Genomic DNA, 17355 nt, shown 5'->3' with positions numbered 1-17355 from the left:
GTTCTAAATGCAAGTTTTTAATGTTGAGTTTATTTATGTTTATAGGGATGCTTCCTTTGGAAATTGCACTTACAATCTCACCATTCTCGACTGTTTGCAGGGAATCAGAAAGGTAATAACAATTCTCCTTGCTGTAGTTGACACTGTAGTTTAAAAAAATATGAGAAAGGAATAATCTCAACATCCTTATTTGTTATTGGAGGGAAGAAAGGGGAGCCAGTAAGTAGAAGGCTTTTCACTTCTTGAAGGATGATTGATTTGTAAAATACAAACACCAGGAAAAACTGGGAGGAGGGAGTAGCAGGGGCCTTTCTTTGTCGTTTAAACTATTTGTGTTCCAGGGCAGATTTATCACCACTATCAGCTGCAGTGCCTGTGACATTGCTTTGTCACATGCTTAGCTTCATTATCAGGCTTGATCTTGGTGTGGGAGAGTCAGGAAGTTATCTAAGCCACTGTGCTCCTCTGCTGCTTGGTCCCACCCCAGACCCACTAAAACAAAAACTCTGGGGGTGGAGCCCTGCGGTCTGTATTTGAACAACCTCTCCAGGTGATTTGATGCACTCCAAAGTTTGAGAACCAAGTCATAGTTATTTAATTATTTCTGTATATAATGGAGAAGTTAAACTAGAAGATTTCTGAGAGCTCTCGGAACATGTTTTAGTAACATAAATTCACAATCTGAGAAGTTATCCAAGCTATACTGTAAATTCTAATGAGGGCTCAAAGTACATAATCTCGAACATATAACTATGGTTTATTATCAGTCAGGAATGTACATATTACATAACCTATTGATCATAGGACATATATAATAATGTCACATGGACTATAAATATATTATCAGTAGCAATTCTAGTTCATTTCTCGGATGTAATATAAAACTGATTTTTGCTGTGTTTTGAGTTGAGAAAATTAGTGTGATAAATGTGCTACCTGTTTTATACATGGTTGTTTCTATTTCATTTAAAATGAATTTAAACCCTATCAAACTTTAAAATAGTTTTCAAATATTTTTCTTTCCACTTAAACAACTACAGAGATACTCTAGCCCACTCTTGCAACAATATTGCCAAGGTGCATTTCCAGTAATGCCAGTTAAGAGCTTCTATGGAGACGTTACCCAACATATAACCGTTGATTATAGCATTTGGAAAATATGCCTGAGGGAAAAAATAATTTATTTATCGTCACTATTATTATTTTGCCTTTTCTACCATCTGCTACAGGCCATTTGTTTTATAACACTTAAAAAATTTAGAAAGAGTTCACACTGGAATATCGCTGCCTGTAATTATGGTAATTAGTAACTCAGTATAGAAAGTTGTGCCATCCTTCCTGTTGTAGAGGAAAGGTATGTAAACTTGTTTCATCAAATGTTGGGGTTAACTCAAAGACAAATGAGATTTTGGAGGATCTGATAGATTGTGCAGCATGTCTTTAAGCACCTGAGACATTTCCTGTAAGTTCATTCTCTTACATAAGGCACCATATTCTGGGCTATTTTTGTGTGGCAATGAGTAGTACCATTCCAAGAACCTATACAGAATATGGCCACATTTTTGCCTTTTTAGGGAGCACATTTCTCTGATTTTAATGTATTGGCATTGTCATAAGTATAGTTTATATTCCATGTTATGTGAACTACTATACATGGATATAAGCAAACCCTTTGAAAATACAGAGGAAAAAAAAGTGAATCCTTCAGAGAGTTTATATATTTTTCTCACTTTTTTGTCTGGAAAGGTGCATATGGATGAACTCAGTTTTTTTTTGTTTTTTTTTAGAATGGACTAATTTAAATAATTTGTTCTGCTTATTCTGTAGGGGTTGTTTAAACCAGTGTTATCAGAATTTTGCATTTCTAAGAATCACCTGGGAAGCTATGCTGAAAATGGTGATCCTGGGCCCCAACCACAGCGAATATGATTTGATAGTTCTGGGGTGGGGCCCAGGAGTCTGCTTCTTTCATATGAATTACCCTAAGTGTTTCTGATGCTGATGGCGCATGTTCTGTGTTTTGAAAAAACACTGATAGATGTACTGGAGCTTGGCTTGCTAGTTTCTTTTTCTATTTTTAATGACTTGATCATGTAACTTTTAAATGTACCTGTGGTTTTGTATTCTGTTGTAATCTGTATAGCTTCATGATTTATAAAATAAAAGATTCTGTTCTCTTTAAAATATTAGATCTGAGCTAGCTGGATAGTTTTTAAAAGTTCTAAGTCATTGTTTACAAAACTGAGTATGACTTTTACTTTGTGATAAAAATATGTTTTTTTTTTTTAAATTGTAAGAGCAGTCAAGTATAATTCTACTTTGTCAGAAACTATCTCATGAAACAGATTCTCCCAAGGTAGAGTTTTAGGAACAAATAAGGGCCTATTAAGTAGAAATATTAAGAAATATTACATATATATTATGTATTGTATATATAAATATACTATATTCTGTATTGTATATATAAATATATACTATATATTATATATAAATATATATATTCTCTCATCAAATATTATTAAGGACCTATTAAGTAGAAATATTAAGGAAGAAAAAAACAGTAAAAGATGCAGGGTTTTTTTGGGGGACTAAATATCTCCCTATGATAAAAGGAAGACAAAAACTCATAAGAATAATTGATTTTTCTTTTCCTAACAAAGAAGTTAATCACTATGATCTATTCTGTCATAGTTAGGTCTAGTTCCCAACAGGTTCTAACTATAAATTTGTTTTATTTCATTTTGTATACATATAATTTTACATACAAAACTGATGTAAATTAGAAACCAAGGCATCTTTTGTGGGGCTTTTTCATGTTATTCTAAGTGTTTTTTTAGTTCTAGTAAGACAGTCTTAATGCAGTATAACCAGTTTTATAAAAAGATTTCTAGATATGCATTAAACATCAAAGGTTTCAAGCTGTCTCTTCAGATTAGTGAGGATCATTTCTGTAAGTAGGAGTTCCAGAAATGATGAGTAGAGTTTATCAATTTAGCATGGAAAAACTAATTCAAATTCTGCTTTTAGGGATTACAACATGGATTTTTTGACTTTGAGACATTTGATGTGGATGAATATGAACATTATGAGGTTTGTACATTTAATTTTTTTTACAAAACATAATTTCATGTTGATTAATTTTTTCCCCCTGTCACACTCATGTATTGCAAATCGAGTGGGTGCTAAATGAAAGCATTCTGGAGTTTTCCATAGTGGTCAGTTTTGTCCTTTCAGCCTTGGTTATTTCCTTTGAATCAGGAGTCACCAAAATTTTATTTTGGAAAAACAACATATCTATATATATTCTCTCATTTATATACAATCACTTTGCACCTTTAGTTTATAAGAAAAATCTAAGTAGGATAGTAAAATTATGTTACTTTTATTTTAGAAATCAGGTTTTATTTAAAATAAAACTGAATTTGTACCTTTTATTTATTTATTTTTGAGGTGGTGTCTAGCTCTTTTGTCCAGGCTGAAATGCAGTGGCACAATCTCGGATCACTGCAACCTCTGCCTCCCCAGGCTCAAGCTATCCTCCCACCTCAGCCTCCCAAGCAGCTGGAATTACAGGTGCATGCCACCATGTCTGGCTAATTTTTTTTTTTTTTTTTTAAAGACAGGATTTCACCATGTTGCCCAGGCTGGTCTTGAACTCCTGAGCTCAAGTGATCCTCTTGCCTCGGCCTCCCAAAGTGCTGGGATTACAGGCATGAGCCACCATGCCAAGCCCCCTTATAATATTTTTGATTGTATAAATTTTATTTTGAAATATGGCTGAATTTACTTAGTTCTAAAAGTTCGCTGAATTTTTTTTTTCCCCATGGCATCATTACAAGACTTTTGATTAATGTCTTGACTGCTCAAAATGCAGGCAAAGGCTGTCTCCAAGCTGGTTTGCGCTGTAAGGAGATGTTGAAGCAGAGTAGGATAAGGAGGAGTCTAGAAGTCATTAACTTTTTCTGAAAGATGAGAAGCCTGTACAATGTGAGTAGGTTCAACATTCTCGGAAGGTGAACTCATCCGTTGGGTTTCCCCAGAGGAGTAATACAATTTATCTCTATCCTTAGTGAGATAAGGGCAGCCCTCACATTTGGGGCCCTAGTCTAGAATAGGGCTGTTTGGCTATTCTGTTTCCATGTTAAATGCAACATATCTGAAAAGAAACTGATCATCTTTTACCCAAACATGGTCCTCTGCTTTGTGTGTGTTACCGCATTGCCATCCTACTGAGCACCCAGGCTCAAGGCTAGAAACATTGCTGTTTTCCTCCCTAACCTAGTGAGTATTCGGATCACTTCTACTGGTGCCACAGGATGTATTAATTATATCTGTCTTTCCTCTCTGTTCTCACTTCCTTCCCTCTGACTCAGGTCTCACATCTTTTCCTGTGGACCTTTCATTTTAATAGTTCTCTAACTGAGCACGGCCCTTCTCCTCCCCGGCTGCCTTACACACACCTGAGTGATCCTAAAATAGAGTTCTCATCTTGCTTGTCTTGTTCTTGGCCCCAAACCGGCTGTTTCTCCCATTGCCCTGCTGAAATGTGGATAAACTCTCCTGTCCTGGCATTCTTAGCTGTGATGAGCTCCAGCCTACCCTTCTAGCCGCATCTCCTGTTTCTTCACTGTACGTACTCTGTGTTCCAGCTCCTCAAACTGCTTAGTTACTGTTTCTTGAATATCCCTGTTGCTTGGCTGAGGTTGCTTTTCCCCAGATTCCCATCCTTTTAACCTCCCCCTCCTCCATTTCGTTTGTGTTAAAATCCTGCACAGATTACATCTCACCTCTGGAGTACTCTTCCTCCCTGCCTTCAGTTTCATGTGTTACAATTTGTACTTTCCATTTTTCTTATATCATGGCTATTTGTGTACAAGCCTAATTTTCCTTATTAGGTTGCAAATTCCCTATGGATGGAATTATGACCAAATAGAAAAACATATACTTTGTTCTTGGATAGAAAGACAACATCATAAAGCTGCTACTTTTCCCAAAATTAATACATTTAATGCAATTTATGAAAGAAACCCAAAGAGAGTTTTTTTTAATACCATAAAAGCATTTTTAGTAGTGACAAAAAAAGATTCCCCTCTAAAATCCCCAAATTAGAAACAAAGGGAATATGTACTTATAAGAAAGAAGGTCAGATAACTTGTAGTACATCTAAATCACTGAATGTTATGCAGTCATTTTAAAAAATGAATTGAGCTATACCACTTATCTTGGAATGATTTCTATAATGTTTGTTGAAGAGAAAGGATATGGAAGAGTGCTTTAATAAAATCCATCTTTGTAATAAAACAAACAATAGTAAGACACTCCCTAGCCCACACATGTAGGTATCTACATTATATGACCAGAGGTGACTTACTTTGAAGCTAATGAAGCTTAAATTTTAGAGAGCCTCACCCCCTCAACTTGTATGGGCACCTTTTACAGTCCTATACCCAATTTTGTGTTAATAATTTTTTACTCTAAGATGGACCCTCAAATTAGGTGAGTTTCAGACCCCCCCAAAACCTGGATCTCTGCCCCATGTATATGAACATGAAGAATGCAAATGGCCCATTGTATTAATTATTAAATATACAGCCAAACACTAAAGCCATTTCAATTAAAGGAGAGATGGAGGCAGGAGGGGGTTGGAAGCGGTGAGAGAGAAGAAGGAACAATTCAAGGAGAAAACTTGTGGATGTTTTATTTATTCCTTCCTTCCTCTCTGTCTAACTTTAATGGTGATGCTGAGGGTTAGTTGAAAAAAATCTTGAAAAACCTGAAGAAGACAGTGCAATTTTATTCTTGCAAACCAACCAGCCAAACAAACAAAAATCTGACAAGAAGGTAGTCATGGTTTCACCTTGACAACAACCATCTAGGTGATGGGAGGGGAGCAGTCAGTTTTGGTGAAGACTTGATGTTGTCAAACAACTTCTTTTTTTTGAGAATGATTTATCTGTTCTATTATAAAGCCTATAAAATAGAAAACCACTATTGTGATTGGCAGGTGGTAGGTATTTCTTAATTTTTAGTTTCTTAATTTCTTAAATGTTTAAGGAATAAATGAATAAAGGAACTCTTTTCTGACAATCTGTGGGCCCAGTCATTTCCTGTCAGATTTCTCTTGCTGTTTGCCCTGTTCTAGTGGGTATGATATTTGGTGAACTTGTGGAATAGCTGAATTCATACATTTTATTAGCTCCAGTAAAGTCAGTATTCCAGTGAAGGCAGTGTAGTTTTCAAAGCAAAATTTTATTGTTGACAGCAATTTGTGAGACTGTAAGCCTTAGATGATTAGGGGATGTTCAAGATGCAACTTTTCTTTACTAAAGTACATTTAGTAAATGATATGGCTCAGAAAAACAAAAAACAAAAAAACCCCAAAAAAGCCTAAAACAATAAGACTGTATCTCTATGTGAGATTAAAGGGGAATCTTATAGAAAGAGTGCTACTTATAAATGCTTCTAGTGATGAGGTCAACAGAATGTGGGAAATGCTTTGTTGTGTAAAGTCTACAGATAAACCTCTGCCCATCCTGCAAAAGGTTATATGCATCTTCCTCCTGCAATTCCAGGGTCTAAAGCAGTGCTGTCCAATAGAAATGTGAAAGTCATATCATGAAATTAGTTTTAACAATACATTTTACTTGTTGTAAATATGTTGTTTACATATTTAGTAATATACCTAAAATAGCATTTAACATGTAAGCAATACAAAAATTATTAATGATGTATGTATTTTACATTTTTTTGAATTAAGCCTCGGAAACCCAGTATGTAGTTTATTTATTTTATTTATTGTGTTTTTTTGAGAGAGGGTCTCGCTCTGTCACCCAGGCTGGAGTGCAGTGGTGCAACCTAGGCTCACTGTAGCCTTGACCCTCTGGGCTCAAGCCATCCTCCCACCTCAGCCTCCAGAGTAGCTGGGACCACAGGTGTGTGCCACCTTGCCCTGCTAATTTTTGTATTTTTTTGTAGAGATGGGGTTTCGCCATGTTGCCCAGGTTGGTCTCAAACTCCTGGACTCAAGCAATCCGCCCACCTTGTCTTTCCAAAGTCCTGGGATTGCAAGTGTGAGCCACTACGCCTGGCCTCCAGTGTGCAGTTTATACTACAGCATATCTTAATTTAGACTAGCCATATTTCAAGTGCATAGTAGCCACATGTAGCTAGAGTATGGATTCTGTAAGGACAGGCTAGCCAATGTACTGTCATAGTCCATCAGTGTGACATGAAGCCTAGGTTATATCTCCTTGCTTCATGTGATCTGTTGTTCACACGAGAGTTAATTTCAAAGCCCTGTTCTATTTAGAAAGCTCGAGGTGAGATACCTCAGGCTCTTGCTTTATTTTCATGTGACTTAAAAATGGCCCATTGTATTAAGTATTGATAAACAACACCAGGTGTTGGCTTCCATCTTGGAAAAGTATCTTCCAAAATGTGGTCTTTCCAGGTCCTTTAGCAAGCTGTTGTGGAACTGTACAGTTCCTTACATTTGCCCCGATCAGACATGAAATTTGGGCAGCTATGCTGGGAAGGTCCAGAAAAGTAACTGTGAGATGGTGGTCCAAAACCTTCCTCTAGGAATCAGTGTCAAAACATTTGTACTTCTCCAACAGCTTCTTAAGGTATTCTCAAAGAATACGTACCTTGAGAACCTTGAGAACTTTTACTCCTTTGAAATCTAGCCATTTCAAATCTAGTTCAGAAAAATGAAAGTTGACCTTTTGTCCTAGGGAAAAATAATGAAGATGATAGAGCTTGAACATTCAATTAAATTAGGTAGCTGTAGGTATGTGAAGAACTATGCTCTTCAGTAGTAAAGTTAGTGGTGAATGCTAGTGTAGGCTGATACTCTGCTTGTAAGACCTGGAAGTGGCACCCATATACAGAGTCTACCTTCAGTCAGCTTTCTTCTGTTTTTTTGGGGGATAGCTGTCCTTACCAAACAAGATGTTGCCCAAACACCAGTGATCATTCATGATGCTACTGTTAAGCAGTTATTATTTATCAGAGAGAATTTGAAGTTATGTCTCTAGTTTGTTATTTTGCTTGTCCCCAAGGGCTTTCCACTATTTACCAAAAGGCTTGCCATGGTTTGATGATGGAAGTGTGATGCGGTAGCAGTGTCCTGTTCTTAGTTGGGTTTGGGGGAAGAAATGCAGAGAAATGGTGCTTCAGTGGCAACATCGGAGGTTCCTCATCACTGTGGCTTACATTTATTACCCCATTCAAAATTCAGCCCATGCAATTTCAAGGAGTCTCCTTAAATATCTATTTGGGGATTAGGTGGAGATAAAAGTTGAAAAATGACTTCAAAACTGAGAAAGTACTTTGACTTTTTTTCTTTGAGCTATTTTCTAGCTGCCATTATCTGCCCCCTGCCATAACTCATTCCTTTTTTGGGTGTGAAAAACAAAATTATGAGAATATTTTCCAGAATATCAAGCTATTGTGGCCTTGATCCTGTACTTTTAAATGTGAACAAACCCAGGCCACTTCTTTACCATTGTCTTGATAGAAGTTAGAGCCACATTTGGCCTGCAGGCCTGATGACAGAGGCACCTGTTACTGCCTTGACAACAGTCACTGCACAGGGCTTCCTTTTGTTTTTTCATCATGGCATATGGAGAAAATGATAATATTTGCTCAACACCCTGTGATGATAGCTCATAGCTGTTGGCAAGTGGCCTGGGGACTCTGGCTGCTCCAGTCTGCCCAGGCAGCTCCATTCTGGTCACACTGGCTAGGAAGCTTTGTTTTACAGAAATAATGGTGTGCAGATGAACATTTCTTATTTGAAAGTCAGGTAGCCACACCATGCTCCTTATGGCCTCATTCTCATAGCTTTTCAGTTCATTTGTTGAACAGATATTAAATGCCTCATGTTTGCTCCACATATTTGCTAGGCCCAATGTTTCTTTTTCTTTTTTTGTTTTTTAGGAGGCTACCAGTAATATCATCTCTCCATGTGTAGGGTTAAAGCCTTTGCTCTTGTCACCTGGTACCATAGAATCCATGTATTCTTGTGCCTCATTCTGCAGAAGTTGCCATATTTGAGTCTTGCTTCAAGCCCCTACTTTTATGCTTATCAATTTAGTTGTGATACAAAATTTCTCACTGATCCATGACAGGCTGAAATGTGGACTATTTTGTTCCTGAGATATTCAAGCAATTCACAGGTTATCATTATTGCTATCTTCACCTAAAGGGTGCTCTTTTGGGGAAAGACCATTTCTATTCTAGAAAGTGATTTCACATTATTTTAGCCACATTACAATGTAGCCCATCTGGGAACTGTTTGTGAAAAAGCATGGGTTCATTCTGGATGCCTGGGATTGAGTCTTTCTTGGATCTTGGGCCTCTTCGATCAAGACTTCACATTACTATCAGGGTGTAGGTTTTAAAAATTAAGTCTGATTATATCATTCCCCTGTTTTATCATTTCCCCTTCATGGGCTCCACACTGACTAAAGGTGTGGAGGAAATGCAGACTCCTTACTACAGCACAGAAGGCCCTTCTTGACATGGGCTTGTCCTTCCTCTCCACCCTTGTCCTTTTCCACTCCCTCCCCATACCCAAATCCACGCAGCTTACCCGGTGGCGGCTTCTGAGCTTTTGCACATGCTCTTGCTCCCTCCTCCTGCCCGTCAGCTCTTCTTTCTGGTCCACTGTATTTACATGGTTGACTGTTAAGTCCTTCTCAACCCCATGGAAGCTCTTCTCATGTAGCCTTGTGTGGTACTCTGTTTACACATCTGTGTCTTTCCTGTATCTGCGGGTACTTTTGGGCAGGAACTGTGTCTTATTCTTCTTTGTTTGAATAAGTAACCTACTAGCACAGTACACTCATAGTGGGCAGTCATTATTTGTGGAATGAAAGAACTAATGAATAAATGTGTGAATAATACTAAAAACAGGAGTATAGCACATTTCAAGATATTTTATATGATCTGTTTTCAGTGGAAAGTGCCTAAAACATGTTGATTAAGAATCCATTCTGATTTTGCAGTAATATTCCAAGGGACAAATTTACCATGGTAGACAACTTCTTCAAATGATGTTTCTTTTATCAGCAGCCAATCTATGCTGCAAGAGTGAGGTTTTTTTTTTGTTTGTTTCTAAGTCAGTTATTTACAACACAGATTGCTAGATGTTTTAATCTAAGACCAGTTCTGTATGGAACATCAATTTAGTTTAATATGTGACTGGGGACCTATCTCCAGGTTGACTCTGTCATCCTTCACTGCATAAGTAAATTTTCAGATTGACCAGGTGGTGTAGAGTCCTAACAATTGCTCTTTAGCACCTACCTTGAGAAATAGTAAAGTTTGTTAGGCCTCCTGTCTCTCAGCAAGTCACATCGGGTCAACAGCAGGAGTCAATATTGTTGAACACTGAAGTTATGATGCTTCAAGACTTTGTTTGGATTAGAATTTGTACAGCAAACTAAAATGTAATCTGGATGCTGCTTGGTCTGCCTTCTTTACATGTTGGTGGATTATGGAACTGGAAGTAATGGGACTGCCATAGGACTGGGGTCAAGCAGTCCCCAGAATGCAAGTATGTGGGCATGTCCTCACCACCTGGAGCAGTTATGGAAGTACGCCTCCTGTGGCAATTTGAATATTGGAAGAACTATTAGAAGAAGCATTCTCCTGGAGCTGTCTGGTAGTGTTCATTACACCACTCCAAAGCCTCAAGTTTAAGGAAGCAAAATTACTTCCTGGCCACCGCAACTGCAAAAGCGAGGGGACCCAGTGTTTCCGTATCTGCTACACCCATTGCTGGTTCAAAGCTCACGTTGGTTAAGTCTATAAAATGTTTTGAGACTTACCCTGACCTAAACAATTCCCCATGGCTTTTTTTTCTTCCTCTTTAATGATTGTTTGGTATCTTTTCCTTCTTTTATCTCCAAACTTCTTAAGAGAGCAGTCTCGACTCTAATTATGGTCTGGCCTCTACTGAAACTGTTCCTGCTAACACAAGGGTTCGTAAAACCAAGTGGCTATGCTTGTTCTTCTTCCTACTTGGTTTATTCTGTGGTTGCTCTCTAATTCGCATTCCTTCCCTGATTTATAATGTGCTGTCTTTTGGATTTCTCCTCCCTCCATGGCTAGCCATCTTTCTCAGCCTCCCTCTCAAATCCTTTCTCTTCCTTTGCCCACCCTGATTTGCTGGGGTTCTTGAGGACCTCATGATTTCTGGTTATACACACTTTGTATGATTAAGTGCATCCAGTTCCAAGTTTCAACAACTATGTTTGTGCTGCTGACTCCAAATCATCTTTGCGTCTTGAACATTGGAGTGGCATCTGCAAATGTGCACTGGATTTTTGCACCCTGCTGTTGTACCAGCAGAGGTGTTCACTGATCTGGACTTTTGGAATGGGCCTCCACATGTTTTCCAACCCCACTGTCTCCCTGCTGTAGCTGATGCTAGCAGAGGTGAAGCAGTCATCCACATGGGACACTCCTCTTTTGCTCCACCACACCGTCTCCCTCAAAAGCAAGTCTAAATTAATAATCTAGAGTTTGATTATTATTTAAAGCCAGATGGCATGTCAACTTAAACCAAATAATTCAAATACTTACTTTGCTTTAAGTTCATAAAGTGCCTGTCCTTACAGCATATTCGCGTTTATGTAATACAACTATACTGTCAACACTGTTTTGTTGTTTTAGAAGTTAGGGAAATATAAAGAAGGCACTTTTTAAATGAATTTTAAAATGCCATTGTGGTTCTACCTTATTAAATTTCAAAATAGTCTTTGTGCCACTGTCATTCCTCTTACGTACTTTTAGTATCGCATGTTCAAAGTGTAATGTGACTTTTTCTTTAATGGATAAAACGAAGATGAAAATAACATCTACCTCATAGGGTTGCTATGATAAGTAAGTTGTATAGAATACACTAGTGCTCAACACAGAGTCAGTGGTATCCACATATTTGCTGCCATTTTTGTTACTGTTATTTGTCATTCCCACCTGCCTTTGGACTCTGTAAAAGCATAGAGAATGCTTTTTATTATTTTATGTTTGACACCAAGTTACAGTCCTTGATATATAATAAAGGCTCAGCAAATGTCTAAATGAATGTTGAATTGCGCTTCAAAACTGTTTCTGCATGTTTTCCTAGAAAACACATCTGTTGATATAGGAAATCAATCTTGTAATCGTCAACCTCAAAGACTATCTTTTCTATCTTATTGTAGGTTTATTACAGTAGTAAAAAGGTCAAATAGTTCTCAGTGTTTGGACAGAAAAATGTATTTGTGACCATTACTATAGAGTCACAAATGCATTTCTTAGAAATCATAAAAATTGGCCGGGTGCAGTGGCTCATGCCTGTAATCCCAGCACTTTGGGAGGCTGAGGTGGGTGGATCATGAGGTCAGGAGTTCGAGACCAGCCTGGCCAACATGATGAAACCCGGTCTCTACTAAAAATACAAAAAAATTAGTCGGGCCTGGTGGTGTGTGCCTGTAATCCCAGCTACTTGGGAGGCTAAAGCAGGAGAATCGCTTGAACCTGGAGGCAGAGGTTGCAGTGAGCTGAGATCGCACCGTTGCATTCCAGCCTGGGCAACAGAATGCAACTCCATCTCCAGATAAAAAAAAGGAATTGTAAAAATTCATGTTTTTTAGTCAAATTATATTTTGAGTGCACCAGGAGAGTGAGTTATTCAAAAGAAAGCTGTGAATCTTTTGTAGATTGGAGAATCCTATAGCACGGTGAATAACAACACCTAAATGTATCACTTTCAGGAATTCAGATTTTTTTATTTTGGATTTTTCTTACAGTGAAGAACATCTATAGTTTTTTTGCATAGTATTTGGTAGGTAGTAGGCTTTAGATCAGAAGTGGTGATATCATACTCTTGCCTCATCCTTGCTTAGGTATTTGTTTACAAAATGTGGTAGGGTTGGAAAGTACCTTAAGTTCCTGTCTGATCTAGATTTCTTTGAAGTGTATGTGTGTGTTTAATTAGAAAAACCAACTTGGGTCATATAAAGTATTTTATTATTGATAAACATTGACATTTGTATAATTCACTATGAATAAAGGCACAAATATTAACTTTGGAAGACTACCAAAGTAAGCGTATATTATATTAGGTCAGTTAAAAGCTGTAACTTCCTTATTAATTTTTTCTCAGATTTAGGTCTAAGACCTAAATCTTCTTGTTTATTCCATCAGCCTTATCCTGGCTGCTGAATATAACCCAATATTATCTACTATTTATCTTTTTGGGTAGGAGGATTTGCAAACATATTCTTTTGGTTCTGTGAATGAATGTATCTTAGGGATCCCCTTGCCTCTCTCCATATGATTAATTATAAAAGGTTGCTATTTAACCAAATGGATTTCTGTAATCCAAATAAGCAGATATTGCAGAGCGTATTTATCTAACCTACTTGGTGACCAAGGATACAGAAATAGTGACCGTAGAAACCTGTTTTCTTTTATTGTTCATAAAGAATTGGTTTTAGTCTCTTGATGATTAGTGCATACCTTTATTCTTGGATTTTCAAATACTGTGTTAAGCTTAATAATTACTTGAGAGATATTGGATAATTAATTTGAGACTTTTATTTAAACAAGCAAATTTTAATTGCCATAATTAGATTCTTTATTTAAGTTGTTATAAATAGAAGCTATGCTTGAGGTTTAATTTCACATGTGCAATCATAACACTCAGGGTTTCTTAGATTTTACTTAGGGCATTTTGGAGATTTTTTTTATTTCCTTTGAGACGGAGTCTCACTCTGTGGCCCAAGCTGGAGTGCAATGGTGCAAACTCGGCTCACTGCAACCTTCATCGCTGGGGCTCAAGCAATTCTCCTGCCTCAGCCTCCCAAGTAGCTGGGACTACAGGTGCATACCACCACACCTGGTTAATTTTTTTGTATTTTTAGTAGAGACGGGGTTTCACCATGTTGCCCTGGGTGGTCTTGAACTCCTGAGCTCAGGTGATTCACCTGCATTGGCCTCCCAAAGTGCTGGGATTACAGGCGTGAGCCACCACGCCCAGCTGGAGATATTATGTTTATTACAACTAGATTAAATGCAGTTCAGATGTTTATAAAATGGTATGCACAGTTTCACATATAATTTTTTATAACTGGGAAAAAATCTGCATTTAAAAAATGACAATTATATTTTATAGCCAAATTTTGATTTTCATGGAAATGATAATGTGTAATATAAGTAATTAAAGTAATGGCTCCAGTTTTTTTTTGATGGCCGTATTCCAATTTGTTTAACAAATATTTATTGTGTTCTTATGGTAGAGTACAGAGTCTATATTGGGTCAGTTTTCTACTATTGAGGTCCTTGCCATATAATGGGGGGAGAAAGCTTTTTATATGGTTGGTAACGGATGGCCCAGTGAAGAGAACATTACTTCCCTGCGCTGAGGATGGAGACAAGGAGGGCAAGGGTAGGGGTAGGTGGGGAGGGGGTGGTGGTGGTAAAGACAGCGTAAGTGAAGAGGTGATATATATATTTTGTGATGCATTGCACAAATGCCTTCTAATGACTGCAAAATTTGGGGTAACCTTACTCGTGCCCCAGTGTCCCATGGTTCGGAGGCACATGGGGAAGGGAAGAAAATGGGGGAGATGATGGAGCCATGGGAATGTGCTTGGCTACTTTCTTGGTCTTTTTAAGCCTTTTCTGAGGATCTCTTAGCGTGTTTAGACTAGAGGCTGATAACTGGTGCTCAAAGTCAGCCAATGGGCATGTTTTATTTGGTTTCATAGGAGTTAAAAACTTAATTTAAAAAGTCAACATTTTAAAAAGAGAGATTTCACATGAAAATTCAGTTGGAAGATCAGCTGTGTTCAGTTGGCTTTCCTACAAGGTGTCTCATTAGCTGGAGTGGAGGAGCACCTGACTCTATGTATGTCCCTTGCTTGAATCTTGTTATCCTCCAGAGTACAGCTTGGCTGACTCTGGTTTGTGGAATGGATGCACCAATATCACTAGCTCCTGCCTTTTGCCATTTCCCCCTCTAAAAATCGGCATTGACAAGAGATAACAGCCCTATAAAAAGAGAAAAAAAATTGGAAGTGTATTCATCAGGAGCTTGATATTTACAGATGTTTTTTCATTGTTTAAAATATGTTTACTACATTCATGGAAAGTTTTCATATTTCCCATTTTCTCTTATTTATCGCCAGGACAAGCAATGTTTGTTTTCATTTCATTTCTTTGCAGAGTGGCCAGGAAACAAACATTTTATGCAAAATACCTCTGCCATAAATAAAAGTTTCTAAACATTTCATACAGTCTAGACACAAGTTTTTCTAAAGCAGATTGAATTCCTAAATAGCATTTTGAGAATCAGGTGCATGTTTTTATTTTAAGCTATGTTTGTCTACATGTATGTCTAATTAGTACTAAGAGTGAAAAGCAGTTTTATTTGTAAGGGTTTCCTAAATTGTATAAGAATTATAAAATATTTTTCTTCTCTTTTCTTACAAAATTCTGCCAGCGAGTTGAAAATGGTGACTTCAACTGGATTGTTCCAGGAAAATTTTTAGCATTTAGTGGACCACATCCTAAAAGCAAAATTGAGAATGGTAGGTTTTTTTTCCTTTACCATCCAAACATTTATTTTGATTTATCTTTCTAAGTTTCTTAACTTCCTCAGATAATTATTTTCTTTGGTAATATTCTCCAAAGAATATTCATAATTTAAAAAATTGAGCAGTAGTAATAGTGTGTTAAATATTGTATTTCCAGTAGGTGGAGCTATAATCACTGTTTTAGAACTTAACAAATTTTTAGCTTGCCACAAATAGGATGTTCACTTTACCTGACCCCCAATTATTAGAGAAGAATCTGAGAAACAAACTGGTCAAACTCATAAGCAGATTGCTGTATTCTTTCAGTGGTTCTCAGATTTATTTGTTGGTAGAGTGCTACACATCAAGATGTTCTTTGGGTAACACCATGTTGAATAATGATGATGAAGACAATCTGTCATTTACTGAATACTTAGGTGATAGTTACACAGATCACAGCATTTATCTCTTTTAACACTCAACACAACTCTATGAGATACAGATATTGTTATCTGCATTTTAGGGAGGAGTAAATTGAGCCTTGTTAGTAGGGAATTTGCCCAAGGTCACAAAGTAATAGGCAGAACTGGTACTCCAAACCAGAGGAGGGCTCCTAAACATTGCCACTACACTGATACACTTAGTTCCATTGTGACAACTAGGTACAATTTTCTAGCTGACAGTGGTTAAACTACTTATTTGCAGCATAATTTATTGCCATGGGCATACATATTTAGGAAAAAAATAAAAACAAAACTAAAAATAAACCTTTTGAATGAAACATGATCAGCTATGCAAGTTTTCCCATTAAGACTTATTTTGTACTTACTAATTTTTTCTATCTACTAACATTCCCTAGAAAACAAGTAATGATAGACAACAGAGGTTCAAGAATAATTTACAAGAGAAGTACATAAAATTGAAAAAATATCCATGAACAAAATATCCCCCCCCCTCTTTTTTCTATCTGACCGTAGAAGTGGAATACCAGTGTTCTGAGGGAACCTAACTTGAAACCTCTGGTCTAGATTTATTCTTCAGCTGGGCATGGTGGCATGTGCCTGCAATCCCAGCACTTTGGAAGGCTGAGGTGGGAGGATTGCTTAAGGCCAGAAGTTCAAGACCAGCCTCGGCAACATAGCAAAACCCTGTCTCTTAAAAAAAAAAAAGATTTATTTTTCTTTAATCATCATATTCTAGAATCTAGTTTCATTGTATATTGTTATTCATGCATTTAGGTTTTATAATTTGAGCTTTCATAAATATGCTTATCATTTCATACCTGTGACATATTTAATAGGGAACTCTGCTTGAATCATGATTTTACCGTGCGAATGGGCAATCCAGGTCTAGAGAGTTAAGCTCACAAACAGGATACCTCTATGGTGAAGTCAGAATTTGATCTTCTCACTTATAAGCTTGCTAAATAATCTTTTTTGGTCTGGACATTCAATAATTAACCTCTGTCATTTTGGGTTGTTAGGAATTACATGTTGAGAGCCTGAGGAAACTGCTTTCTGATAATTGGCCTTTCAAGAAAAGACTGATTAAACCTGCTTTCTGTGCAAATTATCTGACTCAGGCCCAGGAAATGTTAGTAGGGATATTGTTTCAGTAGTAGTTTTGTTGTTGGATATTTGGCAAAGTCGAAAGACTTTCACCATTTGTGATTCATGTGTTTGACTACGTTTTCTTAATGAGAAATTGAGAGATATAAAAGCCATTTAAAAGTTTTTATGTATATAGACATTGTATATTCTATGGATACATGCATTTTGAAAATTTT

General features: G+C 37.2%; 1 protein-coding gene across 4 annotated transcripts in view; it reads left to right on the top strand.

Annotated features, from left to right (window-relative positions):
- The window catches only part of CDC14A (cell division cycle 14A), a 170434-nt gene that overhangs the window by 89577 nt on the left and 63502 nt on the right, over positions 1-17355 (top strand). For all 4 annotated transcript variants that reach the window (XM_003808479.6, XM_014346180.5, XM_055115543.3 and 1 more), the window contains exons 6-8: positions 46-112; positions 3028-3090; positions 15497-15584. In XM_003808479.6, coding sequence (XP_003808527.1) covers positions 46-112; positions 3028-3090; positions 15497-15584 — 218 coding nt within the window. The remainder of the gene's footprint in view (positions 1-45; positions 113-3027; positions 3091-15496; positions 15585-17355) is intronic.

The sequence above is a fragment of the Pan paniscus genome, chromosome 1, assembly GCF_029289425.2.
Source record: "Pan paniscus chromosome 1, NHGRI_mPanPan1-v2.0_pri, whole genome shotgun sequence".
NCBI classification, from domain to species: domain Eukaryota; kingdom Metazoa; phylum Chordata; class Mammalia; order Primates; family Hominidae; genus Pan; species Pan paniscus.
This window is presented reverse-complemented; position numbering and strand designations above follow the sequence as displayed.